Source organism: Hypanus sabinus, chromosome 7 (assembly GCF_030144855.1).
Source record: "Hypanus sabinus isolate sHypSab1 chromosome 7, sHypSab1.hap1, whole genome shotgun sequence".
NCBI lineage: Eukaryota > Metazoa > Chordata > Chondrichthyes > Myliobatiformes > Dasyatidae > Hypanus > Hypanus sabinus.
This window is the reverse complement of record NC_082712.1, coordinates 142,494,021-142,516,035: the sequence shown is the minus strand read 5'-3', so window position 1 is coordinate 142,516,035 and position 22,015 is coordinate 142,494,021. Positions and strand designations below refer to the sequence as shown.

General features: G+C 41.3%; 1 protein-coding gene and 1 pseudogene across 35 annotated transcripts in view; one reads left to right on the top strand and one right to left on the bottom strand.

Annotated features, from left to right (window-relative positions):
* The window catches only part of stk33 (serine/threonine kinase 33), a 204,260-nt gene that overhangs the window by 54,430 nt on the left and 127,815 nt on the right, over positions 1 to 22,015 (top strand). For 17 of the 35 annotated variants that reach the window (XM_059975806.1, XM_059975810.1, XM_059975811.1 and 14 more), the window contains 2 exons: positions 9,612 to 9,753; positions 18,405 to 18,519. The exons of 1 other annotated variant lie outside the window; for it this stretch is intronic. In XM_059975806.1, coding sequence (XP_059831789.1) covers positions 18,436 to 18,519 — 84 coding nt within the window. In that variant the 5' untranslated portion in view covers positions 9,612 to 9,753; positions 18,405 to 18,435. Of the gene's footprint in view, positions 1 to 8,346; positions 8,445 to 9,593; positions 9,754 to 18,404; positions 18,520 to 22,015 lie in introns of those variants that run through there. 17 more of the 35 variants (XM_059975833.1, XM_059975831.1, XM_059975830.1 and 14 more) reach the window with 3 other exon arrangements.
* On the bottom strand, positions 304 to 6,928 carry LOC132397274 (sin3 histone deacetylase corepressor complex component SDS3-like; annotated as a pseudogene).

Here is a 22,015-nt window from a genome sequence, read left to right as displayed (position 1 = left end):
AGCAGGAGAACTGAAACAAAGATGTTAACAAGATGCATGCTAAAACTGGTATCTGTATTTGAGATAAGGACACACACACACTCTCTCTCTCTCCCTCTCCCTCTCCCTCTCCCTCTCCCTCCCCCTCCCCCTTCCCCTCCCCCTCCCCCTCCCCCTCCCCCTCCCCCTCCTCCTCTCCCTCCCCCTCTCCCTCCCCCTCCCTTATCTCCTGTTGCTGTTTTTTGCCTTTTTAAGATGGATCTGTTTTCTGTAATCATCTACAGTTACAATGAATTTTTCATTGCAAAAGTTGCAATGAAGCAAGTCCTTGTTGCTTAATTAATTGCACCTTATTTATAGTTATTCTATTTACATCTATGTTTTGATAACTTACTCTAATTAAAAGTCTCTGTACTGAATCATAATTTTTAGATATTCAGTTTTAATGAAAACATTAAATAAATGTGATAACATTTAACCACTGGTAACAAAGCAGTACATTAAGGGTAGCTCTGTTGGGTTATGGAAGTTCCATAATACTCCAGATGAGTACACAGAAATTTTTCAAAGTGGATTACTTCAGCTTTGTGCAAACGTTTTCTGCAAAATGGGCTAGATCATTTGATTGGACTTCCATGTCAAAATAACTTTTAGAAGATCGACAACTTTGTTCCTGTGCTCATAGTGTTAACAGCATTCAGGAATTTTGAATCTGGGTGGTGTGATTCTTGAGAAAATATACATTTGGAACATTAACTTTTTTCTATCCAATTAAATAAAGGATTTAAAAGAAATCTGTAACTCAGAAGATGGTGTCTTGTTTTTATGTATTTCAAAAATATTGCAACCAATTATTTTACAAACTTCTGATGTTAGATAGTCTATTACACATTTTAATACTTCTAATTTGCTAGGCTCTCCTAAGGAGATTAATTGCCTGGCAGTTTCCTTATGTCACTGTGTATTCAGCATAAATTAAGTATAACCAATTAAATGCACATGTGTGAGAATTCCACCAAACTTCCTTCAAAGTTGTTGTGTATGTGGCCTGGCAATAAAAATGCTGGAGGCAGGAGCTAAGTTTCATGGTTCTTTACTGGCAGAATCTGAACTTGACACACATGTACAGATCAATACACTTTGAGGTGCTACACTTTGGAAGGACAAACTCCAAGGCAGAGTACAAAGTAAATGGCAGGATACTTGGGTAGTGTGGAGGAGCAGAGGGATCTGGGGGTACATGTCCACAGATCCCTGTAAGTTGCCTCACAGGTAGATAGGGTAGTTAAGAAAGCTTATGGGTGTTAGCTTTCGTAAGTCGAGGGATACAGTTTAAGAATTGTGAGGTAATGATGCAGCTTTATAAAACTCTGGTTAGGCCACTCTTGGAGCACTGTATCCAGTTCTGGTCGCCCCACTATAGGAAGGATGTGGAAACATTGGAAAGGGTACAGAGGAGATATACCAGGCTACTGCCTGGTTTAGAGAGTATTCATTATGATCAGATATTAAGGGAGCTAGGGGTTTATACTCTGGAGAGAAGGAGGATGAAAGGAGACATGTTAGAGGTATACAAAACATTAAGAGGAATAGATAGAGTGGACAGCCAGCGTCTCTTCCCCAGGGCACCACTGCTCAGTACAAGAGGACATGGCTTTAAGGTAAGGGGTGGGAAGTTCAAGGGGGATATTAGAGGAAGGGTTTTTACTCGGAGAGTAGTTGATGCGTGGAATGCACTGCCTGAGCCAGTGGTGGAGGCAGATATACTAGTGAAATTTAAGAGACTACTGGACAGGTATATGGAGGAATTTAAGGTGTGGGGTTATATGGGAGGCAGGGTTTAACGGTCAGTATAACATTGTGGGCCGAAGGGCCTGTACTGTGCTGTACTATTCTATGTTCTATGTTAATACGTGCCTAATAGTGCATGCTCGATATGAACCTAATAACGCATTCAATGACGTATTACTAACACATAAAGTAGTCCCTTATTATACTGTAGGCTAGACAGTACACTTCTCCCCCTTTAATAGTGTATCAACTTTTTTTACTGGGGCACTATGCTAAACAAATATGTTTACCCTTAACATACGAATGCCTACCATTTGTTTACTTAGTAACTTAATAATTTCAGGTTATAACAAAGTAATGTAATAATATCAAATTATAACAAGCCTTTTTTTTACTTTTGGTCTAAGACCCATTTATTATTCAAGTCTCAGGGGAGGGGGTCTTCTCTGCCTCTCCGGGTAATGTCTGTCAATAATTCATTTGTTTTAATACAGATTTCCATATAAAAGTTATGAAAAGTTGACCCCTGAGCGTAGGGAGTTAAGAAGATGTGCGCCTCCAACTTGCTAAGAGTTCTAGGCAGCAGATCGCCTCTGTATACTGAAGACGCCTCTGTGTAGCTGTCCTAGATAAATACACATCTTTGTGTAATCACTTGTCTTCCTTACCCATATCTCATTTGATCCATCTGAGCTAATTAAACAGCCAATCTTCTTATTCTCCTTAGATTCCAAATAGATTGCTTGACCTTTATGATACAGTCTCTTATCGTAATATAACTTTCTATCTTCTTGTAAAGAGGGTTTCTTCTTTTTGTTAACTAGCAGGAATGCTAATTTACTGATAACGAGAATGGTATTCCTTTGTAAACCAAATGGGGATTAATGTTCTTTCTTCTGAGTCTGTAAGCTTTTGTTGATGGGCTTTTGGGCAGATCGGCGCGAGGGGGTCGAGAGAGAGGACGCAATGCTCTAAGCAGGGCGAGGATCGGACCCCAAAGGGGGGTCCGAGGCCGGGAGATTCTCCGAGGAGGGGGGGATGAAGCTATATGTGCTTGGTTGACCACTCGGGGGGTCCTGAGCTGTTTGGAGAGTCGAGGAGTTCGGAGGGTCCTGAGCTGCGAGTCGAGGAGTTCGGAGGGGATCGAATGGTGGCCAGATGACTTCAGTAATTGAGCTCCAACGGTTGTGCATGAAGTGGTTTGGACTTTGATAAGTTTGGCGCCTTTTCTTTAATTTTCTCTTCATATATACTGTATCGTTATTAATCACTTAGTTATAGTAACCTTTACAAATTGTACTCATTTAATCGCATATGGTGTACTGTCTGTTTTTGGGCGAGGCGGGGACATCACACAGCATCCACACCAGCTGATTACCCAGTTTGGCGGGGCCGAAGGCTGCTCCCCCTAGACGAGAACGAGCTGAGCAAGCCTGAGGCGACCCAAGGGGTTACATTGTGGGGTGCTCGTCCGGGGTTGATTTCTGTGGAAGCTGTGTGATCACCCTCTTTAAATTGTGTCTGCGGCGAAGAGCTGGTGTGCCTTTGTGGGTGTGCGATTGCTGGTTATCGCTGTGTGTGTGTTGGGTGAGGTGGTTGTGTTGGCTGACGAAATGGTGGTGGGACCATGGGTTGTCCGTACTGTTTGGAGATTGAGGAGTGACAGGTTGGGATGTTTCAGCAGTAGTGAGCTCCGCCCAGTTGTTGGAATAATGTCCAGCCCTAAAGGGGCGGAGGTGTGGGCGGAGCGGACCCCTCAGTTGTTGGGTGAGTGGCAGTGCTTGGCTGAGGAAAAGCGACAGGGACGGGTTGAAAGTTTGAGTAGGCGGGCTGGTGACTTTGTTAGAACTGTCAGGCGCAATTACCTCGAAGTGACCGCTGCCAGTTCTGGGAAAGTGTGGGAAAATGCGTGTGGTTCAACTGGAAGTCAAATGCTGCAGCTGGGGGGCTTATTATATCTGTGGCAGGAGATTGGTGGGAAGTTTTTAGGGTATCCCTTTTTGCCTAGGGGGGCAGATAAATTGCTTGTGGTGCCAAGGGGATCTGTCAAGGGGATCAGTTGTTCCGTTGATTCGAGAGGTGTCGGGAAACTTAGAGGAGGCCCAGTGGGGGAACGACTTGGGGTCTCTGGGGGAGCACGTTCCCAGCAATGTACCAAGGAACTCCCAAAAGGAACAGACTCTATTCCTGAAGGCTTAGAGGGGCCATGCGCACAGGTGTTGTTACGGATGGATGGAAGTCAAGTTAAAGCCATCCTCGGCACCGGGGCGCCGGTTAAGTTGCTGTACAGTTTGTTTCATAACCGTTATTGGAAGCATTTACCCTTGACAACATTGAGGACACTGGAGATTCGGGGTACCAGTGCCGGTGATTATCCAGACAACGGTTGTTGGTCAGTGAAAATGGAGTTCTTAGAGGCAAATGTGGAGGAGACTGAGGTTCATGAATCGTTAATGCTGATGTGTCCGGACCCTGTTGAGACGGGCAGCGTTTCTGTTCTAGAGAGAACCAAAATCCTGCTGGTGCGCTTGGGAGCCTGCCCAGAGGAGGCGGGTGAGAGCTGTTTGGAGGCATTGTCGATGCATCCAGGGTTTCGAGCTGCTTGTGTGGACGTGTGTAGCAGCATTGGGCCGGTACCGAATTCAAACAAGAGCCAGTGGTGGTACGGCCTGGGGGAAGTATCTGAGGGTGAGACCCTCTTCGTGGACGCTGCGAAACACCACAAGGGAGGGGAGTTGACTGCTGAAGACACCTCGGAGAGAGAGAGGTTGCGGCGACTGGCCCCTACAGCCGTGGAAGATGTAGGCAGCGTGTGTATGGATTATATTGCGTTGAAGAGGCGCACTGTCAGTGACCAGAATATGGCTCTGAGGGCCAGAGAGGCGATGGCCTGTCTGAGTGGTGTGAAGTGGTTTAAGGTGCTGGATCTGAGGAGTGGATGTTGCCAGATCCCAATGAGTGGGGGCAACAAGGAGAAGATGGCCGTTATAAATTCCCTAGGAGTCTTCGGGTCCGAAAAGATGCCACAGGGCATATCTGGAGCCCTTGCAACCTTCCTGCGGGGCAGGTGGGAGACCACAGGGGATGTGGAGGCGTTTGGAGTTTTGGTGTATGTGGATGATCTCTTGGTATTTGGATTTGCCTCAGGAGAATATGAAGTGAGGTCGTTGCAGGAGCAGCTGAGAACTACCGAGTTAAAGTATTTTCGGACACGTGCCAGGGCTGGCGAAGGTCGCAGCTCGTGAGTGACTGTCTCTACGGAATCAAGTTTGAAATGAAGACGGAGAGACTGGAGAAAGCGATCTGGAACCAGTCGGAAGACTTACAAGTTGGAGAGAATGAAGAAAGTTGTCTGACTGAGGGTAATAGCAAACTGAGAACCCGGAGAGGGGAGTTTGCGGAGGTGAAGAAATTACAGACGAATCTCAGAAGAGAGAAGCGGAAGCTTGAAGGGAACCTGAAGATGACCATCGACAGTTCAAATGAAGTGCAAAACCTGAAAGTTGATCTGGAAGAAGTCATGAGGAAGAAAAAGCTGGAGAGAAGTGCAGTGAATATTGAACAGGAGGCTGAAGAGACTGCGGGAGCAGTGCAGGCCACGTGTTTCCGTTTGGAGAAGATCAAACAGCAGCTACCAATCACAGGAATGAGGAAGAATACAGATTCGATGGATGATGTGCTGGATGTGTGGTACATGCTGCCTTTTGCTGACTTTCCCTCGATTGAGGAAGAGACCTTTGGCCCTTCTCCCATTGAGTCAGGTGTAGCGGGGAGGGTTAGCTGTGTGCAGTGTGGGGCATGAGTGAGAGGTTGAGAGAGGAGTTGATAGTGGGCCCAAGGTATCCCCAGTTGTGTCCGAACCTGAAGGGTTTAGGGGAGGGGGTACGGAGGCCTCAGAAGGATTAGGGAACTCCCAGATAGTTGGCCTAAGTATCGCCTGAGGAACAGGGCGTGAGGGTTACTGTGTGGGGAGGAGATGTCACTGTTTGTGCTTGGGTTGCGGTGTGTTGGCAGGAAAGGTGGCGAGTTATTTAGTAGTCATGAAGACATGACTTATTTGGTGGAGGGAGAGTGTAAAGAGGGTTTCTTCTTTTTGTTAACTAGCAGGAATGCTAATTTACTGATAACAAGAATGGTATTCCTTTGTAAACCAAATGGGGATTAATGTTCTTTCTTCTGAGTCTGTAAGCTTTTGTTGATGGGCTTTTGGGCAGATCGGCGCGAGGGGGCCGAGAGAGAGGACGCAATGCTCTAAGCAGGGCGAGGATCGGACCCCAAAGGGGGGTCCGAGGCCGGGAGATTCTCCGAGGAGGGGGGATGAAGCTATATGTGCTTGGTTGACCACTCGGGGGGTCCTGAGCTGTTTGGAGAGTCGAGGAGTTCGGAGGGGATCGAATGGTGGCCAGATGACTTCAGTAATTGAGCTCCAACGGTTGTGCACGAAGTGGTTTGGACTTTGATAAGTTTGGCGCCTTTTCTTTAATTTTCTCTTCATATATACTGTATCATTATTAATCACTTAGTTATAGTAACCTTTATAAATTGTACTCATTTAATCGCATGTGGTGTACTGTCTGTTTTTGGGCGAGGCGGGGACATCACACAGCATCCACACCAGCTGATTACCCAGTTTGGCGGGGCCGAAGGCTGCTCCCCCTAGACGAGAACGAGCTGAGCGAGCCTGAGGCGACCCAAGGGGTTACATTCTATTCGTGTTTCATATCTTTGAGCTGGCGATTCAGCAGGAGTGCTGGGAAGATACTCAGGAGAAAGAGATGCTGTTTTTTTTCAGAGATTTAAGCTTATTGAGAGTTCGCAGATCTTCCATTATCTGTTCATCTGTTAACAAGTAACTTAACTGTGCAGGTGCAGGTTTTCGTCTTTTACCAGTAATTGGAACAGGGTCATTAGGTCTCCTCCTTAGTTTCCTAGTCATTATTGGCTTTATCGCCATTGAATCTCCTGTGAGTTCCATTGTTAGCCTCTCATTCTCAATCATCTTTTTCTTTTCTTCTAACTTAGTCTTTTTATCTTCAAATTCAGTCACTGCTGCTTTCTTCTCCTTAATATAGTTCCTTTCTACATGTTCTGTATCCAGTTGCGGAAAAAACTCTGCATTTCGTATTCCTTCCTTGTGTTGTTGATCTAGTTTCTTCATTCTTTTCCGACACTCCTGCAAAGTGCCGTCCTGTAACTGTCTTTTGAGAGATGTTAATTTCTCCTAGTACATCTGCTGTTTTACTTCCAGGTCGTCTTCATCATCCTGCTTATTGGCCAATATCTGTCTCCCTTGCATCCTCTGTATCTTCATTTGAGTTGCAGCCATGGATACTGTGTTCATCCTTGTTGTCGACGCAGTCTAGCTCCTCCTCATTGTTGTAATAGTCAACAATGGGTGAGAGGAGAGCTGCAGACATCTTCCCTGCCAAGCTGCCCACCTTTGTTGACATAACTAGTGCCTTGATGGTGTGCCAATCCAACTGGATTTTCCTGAGCCATTCACGTCCCAGCAGCAGTGGTCCTCCATTTTTCAGTACATAGAGGATCAGCTGCTGTGCTTTGACTCCATAGGTCATTGTCACTTTAATTTTACCTTTGGGATGCACTTCCTGTCCGGTGTAAGTCTTCAGCAGTAGTTTAGTTTGTTTCAGAGGTATATGAGAAAACTGTCGCTTGTAGTCATGTACAGAGATCACTGTTAAAGCTGAGCCTGTTTCCAACTCCATTTTCAGTCTCACGCCTGCCACTTGTGGAGTGATCCATATTATACTTTGATCATCTGTCTCTTTCATGCTGTGAAGTTGCAGACAAGACAATTCACTTTCGTCAGAGTCATTTTCGTCAGAACTGCTTTCTTCCATTTTGTGTACATTATTGTGTTTTCCTTTCTGGGCTTTCTTGTTTCTCTGTATTTTTACCTTTTTCTGCTGTTTACTAGCTTTGCATACTCTGCTGGTGTGGCCCTGTTTGCCACAGTTTCTGCATTCTTTATCTTTAAACTAACAGTTATCAGCGTCATGTGACATGCTCCCACAACGCTAACATTTCTTTCCTTCATTTCTGCTCGGTGACATTTTATTTGTAGCATATTCCAGAGATTTTTGTTCTATCTCTGAAGCACCCCGTGCTGCTGTTTCTGTTGATATTGCAATGTTCAGTGTCTTCTCTAAAGTAAGGTCTTTTTCACCCAGGCACTACTTCCGTGTGGTTTCATAGTGCATGCTACACACTAACCTGACCTTCAATGTGTCCGATAGACCAGTTCCAAATTGACAATGTTCTGATAATTTGCGCAATTCATTTTTGCTCTAATTCTGTTTGTGAAATTTAAATCTTTCAGCAATGACCAGTGGTTTGGGATTTAAGTGTTGTTGGAGAGTGTCTACTATTTGCTTGAACGTTTTGTCAGCTGGTGTATCAGGGGTTAACAAGCTCCATAGTAGCCCATATGTTTTTGCTGAATAATACTGAGGCTACATCCATACTACACCGGATAAATCAGTAACCGAAGCTTTTTCTCTTTGTTCTTACCATCCGTCCACACTAAAACGGCGTTTTCGTCCCCTGAAACCGGAGCTTTTCAGAAGTGCTTTCCAGGGTGGGTATTTTTGAAAACGCTGCTCAGGCAGATCAGCGTGGACGGGGTAACCAGAGACTTCTGAAAACGCTACAAGGTAACACTGATGCAGACATTAAAACATTTTTACATTTAACAAGGTGCTTTATTAATGCAACAGAGTTAGTCAGTTTTTCAATGTTTGTCGTCAGTCGGGTCAATCTATCCGTGAACTCCCTGTCAGTTGCCTCCGTTCGCTCCAGTATTTTTCATTCTTTTTACTTTTAAGTTCTCCTGCGCAAGAGCCAACAGCTGTCCTTTGTTTTAAGATTTTCTAGTCTGTAACTACACGAACGCGCACTTTTACGCTGAGATTCAAAACACCAAGCATGTCGCTTGTTTTTGGTAGATGTGTCCTGCGCATGCCCAGTAGGAGGAGATTCGCTGAAATCTCTGTTTCAATGTGGATAGAGATATTTTCAAAAGTGCATAGTGTGGACGCCTATCGTTTTTACGCGAAACCGGCGTTTTCAAAATTATTCGGTCTAGTGTGGATGTAGCTTGAGTAAGACGCTGGCTTTCTTTTCATCGTAAACACCATTAGCTTCACAATGTAACTCCACTCTCTCAATGTAAGTTGCCCAGTATTCATTGCCACTATTAAATGCTGTAATGATTCCAATCATTACCATCTTTATGTTAATTTAGCCCCATTTTCCCCTTGTTTTCTTTTTGACTCGCATGTCCTTTTTGCTAGCACCACGAGCGCACTCCGGGTAGATGTGTGTGTGTGTGTCGCTCCTTTTTATCTCCCTTCTGGGGCAGGCAGACCCTCAGCATCTGAGGGTCAGTGCCGGCTGTGGTCTTGCCTGATCGTGCTGCAGCTCCGACTGTATCTCTTGGTCTCCTGATGTTCCAACCCTGGCTGTGCTCCCACTTCCTTTCAGACCCACGGCCTCGCTCTGCCTCCTTCTCCCACTCTTTGACTCGTTCCTTGTGCTCTTCGTCCGAGTGTTGTTATCATTTAAACCACGGTGTTCTGATATAATGTAGGTTCATTAACCTCGTCGCCAATTTGTTGTGTATGTGGCCTGGCTTCACAACAATACTATTAATAAAAAGCTGGAGACGGGAGCTAAGTTTCATGGTTCTTTACTGACAGAATCTGAACTTGACACACATGTACAGATCAATACGTGTCTAATAGCGCGTGCTCAATATGCACCTAATACCACATTCACTGACGTGTTGCTAACACATAAAGTAGTCCCTTATTTTACTGTAGGCTATACAAAAGTAATATCAGCAGAATAGGAAAAGATCTCGAAAAATTTGATGGGACAAAACATAAGAAACAAAGGACCCAACAGATGGAACTGGAGAAAAAACAAAATCTTGTTTCAACTGAATCTACCCACTTGATCTGAGTAAGTAAACAACTTCATTTTAAACTCTGTCTTAGATTACTTGGAACTATCAAACTATATGAGGAAAGCAAAGTAGAAGTAGTTTTGCATGGAAATCTAAAATGTGTGTAGTGTCTGTAAATTTTGGAAGGTGCATTTTATTTTTGACTTTCAGATTTAGCTGAGTGGAGACTTTATTTTAGACAGCTCCCTCTTGTGGTAACTCAGCCAGGAAATGCTGATATTTTTTATTGAATACCAAACACCAGAAAACCTGCAGATGCTGGATTACTTTGAATTTCTTTTCATTTGATGACCTTGGCAGTTGTGTTTTCAGCAGTCTGGAATTCCTTTCTTAAATTGTGGCCTGAAGGGCCTATTCCTATGCCATGCTGTTGTATATTCTATGGAATATTTTTGCCCCATTCACATACTTAGTGTAAAATTACCTTTTTAAATTAATTTTTTGTTACCTAGTCATCTCTTCTTTGAGTCACAAACCATTTTTTGCCATTTATTTTGGAAGTATTTGTGCTTCATTTTGAATGTCTAATGCATCTCAAAACATACTGATTCTAAAGTCTGATCTTCGCTTTTCCCTTTTATTTTTGCTTACATTGCTTGATATCAAAATGTGACGGCTGTTGGCCTACGAGTTTAGGATGGTGGGATAGTGATAGTCTCTACCAAAGGAGATGTAAGGAGCTTCTTCCCTCTGCTAACCTGCAGGTCACCTTTGTGCAAGGCGTAGCACCTGCTTAGACCCCCGATTGGGAGCAGGTGGTGAATGGTCATATGAGCAGTTGGTGCATATCACAAGTCCTGGTTATGTGACTACAGGCACCAGGCAGACAATTTCTGACAGGTATTGATTTGGCTGGGGTCACTAGTCTTGTAAATTCACTGCCCAGAATAAGGCAATGGCAAAGCACTTCTGTAGAAAAATTTGCCAAGTACAATCATAGTCATGACATTGTTATGCCTGCAGCCCCCTCCTTTGTGAGAATCGCAAGATCACTGTTGGGTTGGGTCAGGGGGCCCAGGAAATGAGAGAAGGACGTGCGGAATGTCTCGTTCCCCCGGCCATGTAAAGCTACGGGACATGGCCATTGTCTCCGGAAGGCGAAATTGTGGATTGGAGACTATGCTACGTGAATGCCCTCAGGCAAAGTGGGCTGGTTGAGGGAGGGATTGCATCACCCCCAACCTGATTGACATCTGCGACCCTGCGAGTCAGGATAAAAGAGGGTCTGTGGGAACAGCCCCCCAGACGCACCAGAAAGAACGCTAGCACTCCCGTGAGAGCGGGAAGCCATTCGAAGGAGGCCACGTGCGTTCAGTTCCGTTGCCTGGGACTGGTGGCTTGTAACACGGTAAACGGCTTTTAGCTAACAACGGGGAAACCAACTCCCCGACTCAAAGGATTGGCAGCATAAAAGACCCGGGCAAGTTTAACCTGTCTCTCTCTCAAACCCAAAACGCTGCAGCTTGAACGAACTAACAGTGACTTTTATATTTCCATTGGACAATACATTATCCCCTAGACAACGATAGAGCTATTTCTTATTGGTTATTATGATACCCGCGCTTTTAGATTTAGTATTGATGACGTATATTATCTGTTTGTTTGCATTAATCTTATTTTTGTGCCCCTTTATCAATAAATACTTTTAAAAATAGTACCATCAGACTTCAACGGACCTCTCCATCTTTGATGGTAAGTGACCCAGTTACGGGGTTCGTAACAACAGCAAGTGTAAAGATTGTGATTGTGGATAATTTTGCTGCTGATTTTGGCCTCCAGTGCTTCTTGGATATCTGGTTTTGGGCCTTTAGATTGAATCTTAGCGTAGCCTGTGAATTAATTTTGCTTTTAAAAAAAAATCTGCTTGTCCTGTGGACATTGGTGATACCTTATTTATAAAGGACTTAAAAACTGAAATTTGGAGCTTTCTAGATGTCCATCATGCCAAGTGAGATTCGGTTTGCTTCACATTCCGCATGCACTGGGAATTTCCCCATCTCTTCATTGCAGGTCTTTGACTCTATAGAAATTTCATTGTAATGTTTAAAGAGGGGAGGCCAGTATAGTGGACAGATGAATAGTATTGCAAGCAAATGATGGGGGAGGGGGTGGAAAATAAACAAAAATGGTAAGGAATCATTAAAAACACGAGTTGCAAAGCATGAACTGTAGAATAAATAAAATCCTGTTTCTACTACGTAGATAGATGGGCAATCAATTTTAGTACATTTTTACTTGAATTAATGTTGATTTGTAGGAAAACTTAATTGCTGTGTGAATCACTTCCTGTCCATATTTTTCTTTATTCAATTTCTATTTTACAATGGTTCTGCAAATTCAGCAGTTTGTTGCCTGTTTCCATCAATCTATCTTGATTTCCCAGTGTCTCTCTCTCTCAACATTGAGTATTTGTGGTGGATAATTCCAATACAATTATCTTTACTAGGCTGATTTAGACACTTGTTTTAATTACTTATTAGGCATAACAGTAATAATGTGTCTAGGTATTCCTTTTCCTATTATAGTCTAGTACTTAAAAACAATTTGGAGAAATTTGTGATACCAAAGGACAAGTCATTGAATATTTTTGCCTGTGATGGGGGAAAATAATGTATTTTACTGTATTTTCACTCATTGAGACCTGAGTGTTTTTTTCCAATTTGTATGAAACGTGATTGTAGTTGTTTTATGTGAGCAGTAATCCAGAGGTCTGGATTTTGACCTAGAGGAATGATTTCCAACAACATCAAGGCTGCTAAGGAATTTAAATTCCATGAATCAAATAAAAATTGAATAAAAAGAATAAAAAACTTGTATTTCTAATGGTTGCTATGAACTATTAGATTGTTGTAAAGCCTATCTATTTAATTAATATGCCTTCAGCAAAGAAGGTTATCTTATCCTTGCTCAAATTAATCTACGTGTGAGCCACAGCAATCCAGTTGAGTCTTAACTACCTTTTAATCAAGCAAGCTAAGAACAATTGGTATGAACAATAATGAGCCTTACTTGTGAAGCCACGAACTACAAATGGGGAAAAAGTATTTGAATTATGGTTAATTTCGGTTTGCATTTTATGATGTATAGTTGCTTTGAAATTTTAAAATCTAACTGTAAAAAGCAATGTGTTTAATTATTAACATTCCTCTGTGTGGTTGATTCAGTCTATTTAATTTTACTGTTAACTTTTTAGGGTTTAATGTCTCATTTACTGGTCAACCTTGTAAGCTTCTTAAGCCAACTGGTTAATCTTTACCTCTTGCTTTTAATACTGAATTTTCGAGGAGTAAGAAAACAGTGGTATGTCTTAGGGATGACATAAACTACATGGCATTTATTGCTGAAACTCAGCTGGAGTTTTTAAATGCAAACAGGTCTTTGCATTTAAATGCGAAAGGAGCCGAAGACATGAACTTTATTAAGAAAGGAAAATGATATACATGCAAATAAGTAATGCTAGGTCCATGATACTAATCCAACTATGATCTAGTCCCATAGTGTTCTAGTGCTCATGTTGTTCAGTGTTTTTGGTTGTTTATTGATTTGTTGTGAAGGGGGGGGGGAATCAAATTGGCTGAAGACTATCTTCCATAATGATACACATCTCGGGGAAGCTCTGTTGTATCATCCACTTGGCAATTCTGGCTGAACATGGGTTATTTGGGGAGACTTTTGGAGCTATTTCATCTTCCTTTTATGTAATTATTCACTACATCTATGAAAACATATGACAGAGTTGCAAGCCAGTGATCTGATGCTTTGGTTGTGCTATTATGATATGAGGTGCATAAGTTATGTGAGAGAAGAACACTTTTAGAAAGAACCATACTTGTTGGGTAAAACAGTGGTAGAATTGACTCCACTGAATACTTTTGCACATTTACTTTGGGGAAAACAATCAGAATATTTTCTTAAATAGCAAATTTGGGAGAAACGTGAAATTTGAGTGTTAAAGTACAAAAGTCATTACAAGTTGGTGCAGAGTTACATGCTTCTTTGTCATATAGGTTATCAGCTAATTTAGAACAGACTAATAAACAGAGCAAGTTACAAATCTGCTATAATCATGTTAACAGTAAAAAGGAGCTGAGTAACCTTTTCCAGTTTGTATGGCACTATCTGAATGAGTTGGAATTGAGGCAGACTCTGCTTCATTTATGTCAGCACTGATGCTGAAAATAACATTATCATAAGTAGATGAAAATCATTAAATTTAATAAATGTAGGTAAATATGTTGCTAGTTATAGGTTTGGATAGAATTTATATTGCTCTAATTTTTACTATAATCTGAAACTCATCAGTGTTTAATAATAATCCTAATATAATCCTACATATCTTTATACGTTTTTGTGTAAAAATGTTTGACATATGGTACCAGAATATATTGCTCTCAAGTAAATTCCAAATAATTATCTTTGAAACATTATTTTTGAACAAAGACAGAAACCACAATTCAGAATTATGTTCAAAGTATTATGGTTTGGTTTCATTGTATTTTCTATTTGTATTCTTTTCAGTACTAATCTATTACAATGATTTTAGATTTCCAGCTTGTTAATTAGAATTTCATCAAAGGTTTATTAACTTTTGTTGATCATCTGTAATGGTACTGTTCTATTTTATAGTATCTTATTTCTTTGTGACTTATGTAGCCATATAACAATTAGAGCACGGAAACATGCCATCTTGGCCCTTCTAGTCCGTACTGAACACTTACTCTCACCTAGTCCCACCTACCTGCACTCAGCCCATACCCCTTCATTCCTTTCCTGTCCATATACCTATCCAACTTTTTTTTTAAATGACAAAATCGAACCCGCTTCTACCACTTCTACTGGAAGCTCATTCCACACAGCTACCACTCTCTGAGTAAAGAAGTTCCCCCTCGTGTTACCCCTAAACTTTTGCCCATTAACTCTCAACTCATGTCCTCTTGTTTGAATCTCCCCTACTCTCAATGGAAAAAGCCTCTCCACATCAACTCTATCTATCCCCCTCATAATTTTAAATACCTCTATCAAGTCCCCCCTCAACCTTCTACACTCCAAAGAATAAAGACCCAACTTGTTCAATCTTTCTCTGTAACTTAGATGCTGAAACCCAGGTAACATTCTAGTACATCTCCTCTGTACTCTCTCTAATTTGTTGACATCTTTCCTATAATTCGGTGACCAGAACTGTACACAATACTCCAAATTTAGCTTCTCCAATGCCTTGTACAATTTTAACATTACGTCCCAACTCCTATACTCAATGCTCTGATTTATAAAGGCCAGCATACCAAAAGCTTTCTTCACCACTCTATCCACATGAGATTCTACCTTCAGGGAACTATGCACCATTATTCCTAGATCACTCTGTTCTATTGCATTCCTCGATGCCCTACCATTTACTATGTGTGTCCTATTTTGATTAGTTCTCCCAAAATGTAGCACCCCAGAAAACAATTCCTCGATAGAAGGAATCCCTTTTGGAGTTGCAGGTTCATATTTCATAATTTTTTTGAAATGACACAGATCTTTACATGCCTTATTTTCTAGTGTAGATTTTTCAAAGTACTGTATCATGCTCCATATTTCTAGTTAGTCAATTAACACATGCACATACCGCTTTAAACAGGATGCAAAATTTAAATCTGAAGGATTCTTTCTGGGGTTTTAAAAAAAAACAGAAGGGCTTGAAACATAGGTTTAAATCAGTAAATGGCAATTGAATATATATATTAAAACGAACTGATGCATCAATTGTCCAGCCCTTGACTTCCAGAAAGGACGGTGGAGACTTAAATTAGTTATTAAAATTTTTCTGTAATAATGTGAATGGTGCTTCATATTTTCCTTTTGGATGGCTGTCATTATCCACCGACCTCTTTTACAAACCTACCAACTTGCACAATTACCTTTACTACATTTCTTCCCAGCATGTCACTTGCAAGTATTCTATTTCCTTTTCTCTGTTCTTCTGTCTCCAATCCATCGGTTCTTATGATGAGACTTTCCATTCCAGGGCATTTGAGATGTCCTCTTTTTCAGAAAATGAGGTTTCCCATCCACTGTTATTAGAACACTCTTCACCATTATCACTCCATTTCTCCCCACATGCATCCTCTTCCCAACCCACTACCCTGATGCAATAGGCATACCATCCTCAAATCTCTGCATCCAACCTCTTGTTCTCTGCCATTTCCATCATCTCCAGTGGGATCCCACCAGTAACCATATCCTTCCCTCTACTCCTTACTGATCCCTTGTAGCTATTTATGCTTGCAACAGTGCTATGTGTCCTTGCTCACCACCGTTCAGGTCCTTAAACTTGGAAACAGATGTTCTCAGGGAAAAGTGCAGAAGAAATATGGCAGATATTCAGGGGATATTTGTGTAGAGTTACGTATAGGTACTTTCCAATGAGACAGGGAAGTATGGTAGGGTACAGGAACCGTGGTGTACAAAGGCTGTAATAAATCTAGTCAAGAAGAAAAGAAAAGCTTACAAAAGGTTCAGTGAGCTAGGTAATGTTAGAGATCTAGAAGATTATAAGGCTACTAGGAAGGAGCTTAAGAGGGAAATTAGGAGAGCCAGAAGGGGCCATGAGAAGGCCTTGGTGGGCAGAATTAAGGAAAACCCCAAGGCAGTCTACAAGTATGTGACGAGCGAGAAGATAAGAAGTGAAAGAATAGGATCTATTAAGTATGACAGTGGGTAAGTGTGTATGGAACCGGTGGAAGTAGCAGAGGTACTCAATGAATACTTTACTTCAGTATTCACTATGGAAAAGGATCTTAGTGATTGTAGTGATGACTTGCAGCAGACTGATGAGCTTGAGCATGTAGATATTAAGAAAGAGGATGTGCTGGAGCTTTTGGAAAGCATCAAGTTGGATAAGTCACTGGGACTGGATGAAATGTACCCCAGGCTACTGTGGGAGGCGAGGGGGGAGATTGCTGAGTCTCTGGCGATGATCCTTGCATCATCAATAAGGACAGGAGAGGTTCTGGAGGATTGGAGGGTTTCAGATATTGTTCCTTTATTCAAGAAAGGGAGTAGAGATAGCCCAGGAAATTATAGACCCGTGAGTCTTACCTCAGTGGTTGGTAAGTTGATGGAGAAGATCCTGAGACGCAGGATTTATGAACATTAGGAGAGGCATAATATGATTAGGAGTAGTCAGCATGGCTTTGAAAAGGGCAGGTCATGCCTTACGAGCATGATTGAATTTTTTGAGGATGTGACTAAACACATTGATGAAGGAAGAGCAATAGATGTAGAGTATATGGATTTCAGCAAGGCATTTGATGAGGTACCCCATGCAACTCTTACTGAGAAAGTAAGGAGGCATGGGATCCAAGGGGACATCCATGGGATCAGATGTATCTTGGGGCCTGAGTCCATAGGACACTCAAAGCAGCTGCACAAGTTGACTCTGTGGTTAAGAAGGCGTGTGGTGTATTGGCCTTTATCAATTGTGGAATTGAATTTAGGAACCGATATTGTTGCAGTTATATTGGATCCTGGTCAGACCCCACTTGGATTACTTGCTCAGTTCTGGTTGCCTCACTACAGGAAGGATGTGGAAGCCATAGAAAGTGTGCAGAGGAGATTTACAAGGATATTGCCTGGATCAGAGGCTTTTTCCAAGGCTGAAATGGTTGCCAGCAGAGGACACTGGTTTAAGGTGCTGGGCAGTAGGTACAGAGGAGATGTCAGGGGTAAGTTTTTTACTTAGAGAGTGGTGAGAGTGTGGAATGGGCTGCCGGCAACGGTGCTGGAGGTGGATATGACTGGGTCTTTTAAGAGGCTTTTAGATAGGTAAATAGAACTTTACAAGATTATTTATGATCAGGAGTTCTTAATTTCTCTTTATGATAACTCTTGAAGATACATTGGTTCTAATGTAAATGTTTGTCACAGATGTCTCGCACAGATATCTGATTGGTTACCTTTGAACACCACGGTAGTGTAGTGGTTAGAGTGATGCTATTATAGCTCAGTGTGTTTCAGAGTTTGGAGTTCAATTCCAGCATAGTTCTGCAAGGAGTCTCTGTATGTTCTCCCTGTTGAATGCATGCACTTTCTCTGGTTTCCTCCCACAGTCCGAAAACGTCCCTGGTAGGTTAATTGATCGTTGTAAATTGTTCATGATTAGGTTAGGGTTCAGTGGATTTTTCTGGGGTTTCTGGGGTGGCGTGGCTCAAAGGACCAGAAGGGCCTACTCCGTTATCGTTATGTAAAATAAAAATAAATAAGAATAAATGGGAATGCAAGACATTTCTGCAAGGATTCATTTCGGGCATATTTTCAGCTATTAAAAATCTGTCCCTTGATCTTTTCTATTTTGTGAAAATGTGTGCACTCACTCATCTCCTGTACTAATCTTTTTTGGACAGTGGTACTCTCTTTTTTTTTTGTGAAATAGTATCAACCACTTTGTTGTTCAAGGTTGCTTTCCATAGGATGGGTGCCTGTTTGAAAAGGATATGAGCCCTGCTCAGTTTGAACTGTTTCAAAAGAAAATATAAGCTGCAAGCAGAATGTTAATGTGTTGAAAATTAGATAACAGAAACTTGTGGAAATGCTATCAATTGTTATCACTTTTTGAAGCAATACTAACAACAGGATTGTGTAATCTCCACCAATTTTTCATTTTCAGGAAATTAGAGGTCACTCACAATTTGTAGAAAATGCCTTCTCAACGTGCCACTGTCAGCAATGCTGAATGCAAGGTTGTGCCTCATACCAGGGTTGATAATGAATTTGCTATTCGGGTATGTAGCCAATTTCAAAGCTCTTAGCTCTTAACAGTTGTATGATAACAAAAGTTTTGCTATTAGGATGGACTTCTAGATATCTTTAGATTTCATAGTTTATAGAAATTACTATCTATTGAATAGATGACCTTTGTTGCTGTATCGCTGAAAATAGTGAAATTTGTTTTATGATCACTATCAGGATAATAAAAGTAAATAAACTTTAAAAGTACAAACTGATTTCAAGCTGTTCTAATTTTCTAGTGGATAGGTTAAACAACTTTGAGATACAAAATGATTTGAAGTTGATTACAAAATAGATTACTGGCTGCCTAGATGAGGTAGAAATTAATCAATTTATTGCTATGGTGGCATGTGTCTGCCAATAAAATGAGCAAATATCACAGAAACTGTTCATATGAAATGTTCATTATGCTTAACTTTTAGAACCAATTATAACTAATGTTTGTATTTAGAATTAATCGTGAAAGAAAATGTTGCTAATAATTTCCCCATTCTCACCTACCACGCCACCAACCTGTACATTCAACATATTCCTTGCAACTTATGCCATTTCCAACAGGATACCACAACAATGCACACTTTCCCTTTTCTCCTCTCTTCACTATCCCCCTCCCTTGCAAGACACTAGTCCCTGTAACTGTGCAAAGTATTGCACCTGTCATATACCTCCTCCCTTACCACCACCCTGGTCCTAACTAGCCTTTCAAAGTGAGACAGTTTTTTGCATATGAATGTTTCATTAATACACAATTTTCTGCTTTTTTAGACAGTAAGACCATAAGGCATGGGAGCAGAATTAGGCCATTTGGTCTGTCAAGTCTGCTCTGCCATCTCATCAGAATTGATTTATTATCCCTCTCAGCCCCATTCTCCTGCCTTCTCCCAGTAACCTTTGGCACCCTGAATAATCAAGAACCTATCAACCTTCGCTTTAAGTATACCCAATAACTTCCACAGCCACCTGTTGCAATGGATTTCACAGATTCGCCACCCTCTGGCTAAAGCAAATCCTCCTCATCTCTGTTCTAAATGATTCTGAGGACGTGCTCCTTGTTCTAGACTCCCCCATGATAGGGAATATCCTCTCCACCTCCACTCTATTTAAGCCTTTCAATAATAAGCCTTTCTGAACTCTAATGCTCCAGATGCGTTCATTCTTTCATTCCTAGAATCATTCTCATAAATCTCCTCTGGACCTCTCTAATGGCAGCACAAGCTTTCTTACATAAGGGGTTCAAAACTGTTCATAATATGATAGTGATAGTGTTAGAGAAGTGTAGCATGGAACAATACTCCAAGTGCTGTCTTACCAAAGCCTTATAAAGCCTTAGCATTGTATCCATGGTTTTATATTCTAGTCCTCTCAGAATGAATTCTAACATTGCATTTACCTTCCTTACCTCTGACTCAATCTGCAAATTAACCCGCACGAGGACTGCCAAGTCCCTTTGTATCTGTTTTTGAATTTTCTCTCCATTTTAAAAAATAGTCTGCACCTTTATTTCTTCTGTGTGTGACCATACACTTCCCTACACTATATTCCATCTGCCCTTTGCCTATTTTCCTAATCTTTCTAAGTCTTCTGCAGACTCCCTCCTACCTCAATACAACCTGCCCCTCCACCTATCTTTGCATCATCTGCAAAATTGGCCTTAAGGGCGTCAATTCTGTCATCCAAATCATTGAAATATAACATGAAAAGAGGTGGTTCCCAACACTGATCTTTGTGGTTCATAACTAGTCACCAGCAGCCAACCAGAAAGCCCCCCATTATTTTGACTCTTTGCCACTTGCCAGTCAGCCAATCTTTTATTTGTGCTAGTTTCTTTCTGTAATACCATGGGCTCTTGGCTTGTTAAGCAGCCTCGTGTGTGGCATCTTGTGAAAAGAATTCTGAAAATCTAAGTAAACAGAATCCACTGACTCTCCTTTGTCTATCCTCCCTGTCATTTCCTCGAAGAATTCCAGCAGATTTGCTAGGCATGATTTCTCCCTAAGGAAACCATGCTGACTTTGGCCTATTTTATTATGTGCCCCCAAGACCCTGAAACCTCATCCTTAATAATGGACTTAAGTCTTCCCAACCACTTAAGTCAGGCTAACTGGTTCTAACAGGCTGACCCAGAATCTAGTGATTCTTGAAAGCTCACTACTAATACCTCCACAATCTCTTCAGCTATCTCTTTCAGAATCCTAGGGTGTACAGGTGTTCCCCTCCCCCCATTTTACGAAAGTAGAGCGTTCCCATGAAACGTTTCTTAAGCTGGAATGGCGTAAAGCGATGAACCATTAATTTATATGAAAAAATGTTTGTAAAAGCAAAAATCCTCTTTGTAATGTGAAAACAGATTAATGTAGGTCTTTTGTAAAAGCAAAGCGGCATAAAGCGAACATCCCTAAAGCTGGGGACACCTGTAGTCCACCTGGTCAAAGTGAGTTAACAACCTTCAGACCTTTCAACTTCCCAATTAATCCTTAGTAATAGCAACTACACTGACACTCTGCACCTTGACACTCCACAGTGAAGACTGATTGGTTAAACCCTTAGTAAGTTTGTCAGCTATTTCTTTGTACCCCATTACTACCTCTCCAACATTATTTACATTATTTTCCTGCAGTACAATATCCAACCTCACCTCTCTTTCTCTTTATATATCTGAAAAATCTCTTCGTGTTCTCTTTTATATTATTGTCTAAGTTACCTTCATATTCCACCATTTCTCTCTTAAAGGCTTTTTTACTTGCTTTTTGTTGGTTTATAAGCTTCCCAATCCTATAACTTCCCACTAATTTTTGCTCTATTATATGCCATTTTTTTTTTGCTTTTATGCTGTCTTTGATTTCCTCATCCTCCCTTTAAAATACTTCTTTTTTGGGATGTATCCATCCTGCACCTTCAGAATTGCTTCCAGAAATTCCAACCATTGCTGTTCTGTTGTCAACATTGCTGTTGTTCCCTTCCAATCAATTTTGGCCAGCTCCTCTCTCATGTCTTTGTAATTCCCTTTACTCTACTATAATACTGATAGATTTGACACTAGCATGTCCCTCTCAAACTGCAGGGTGAATTCTATCATTTTACTTGCAAGGTACTTTTTATTTTCAGGTAAATATTTTGTCATTTTGAAGTTTTATTTAAGAAAATAATTGAATGATTGACCATTACCATTATTTCTTCAGTAACAATCTTGGATTAGAAAATTGAAATTCCTAAATGTGACAGTTATTAACAATTAATACAGGATCAGAAATAACACAATTTTTGAGGAGAGAATTTTTTAAAAAAAGGAATAAACATGTCATTTAGGTCATGCTACCATGGCTGTCCCATCGTGTGCCCTGTAAGCTGCAATTTTGTGTCAAGTTGTGGAATATGACGAACCACTCCTGATCGTCTTGATCACTGACTGTGCTCCCAAATGTCTCCTAGTGTCTCAGTTGATTAGACATTTGGAAACAGTTGACGCTAAGATGCATCCTAGGATGTGCT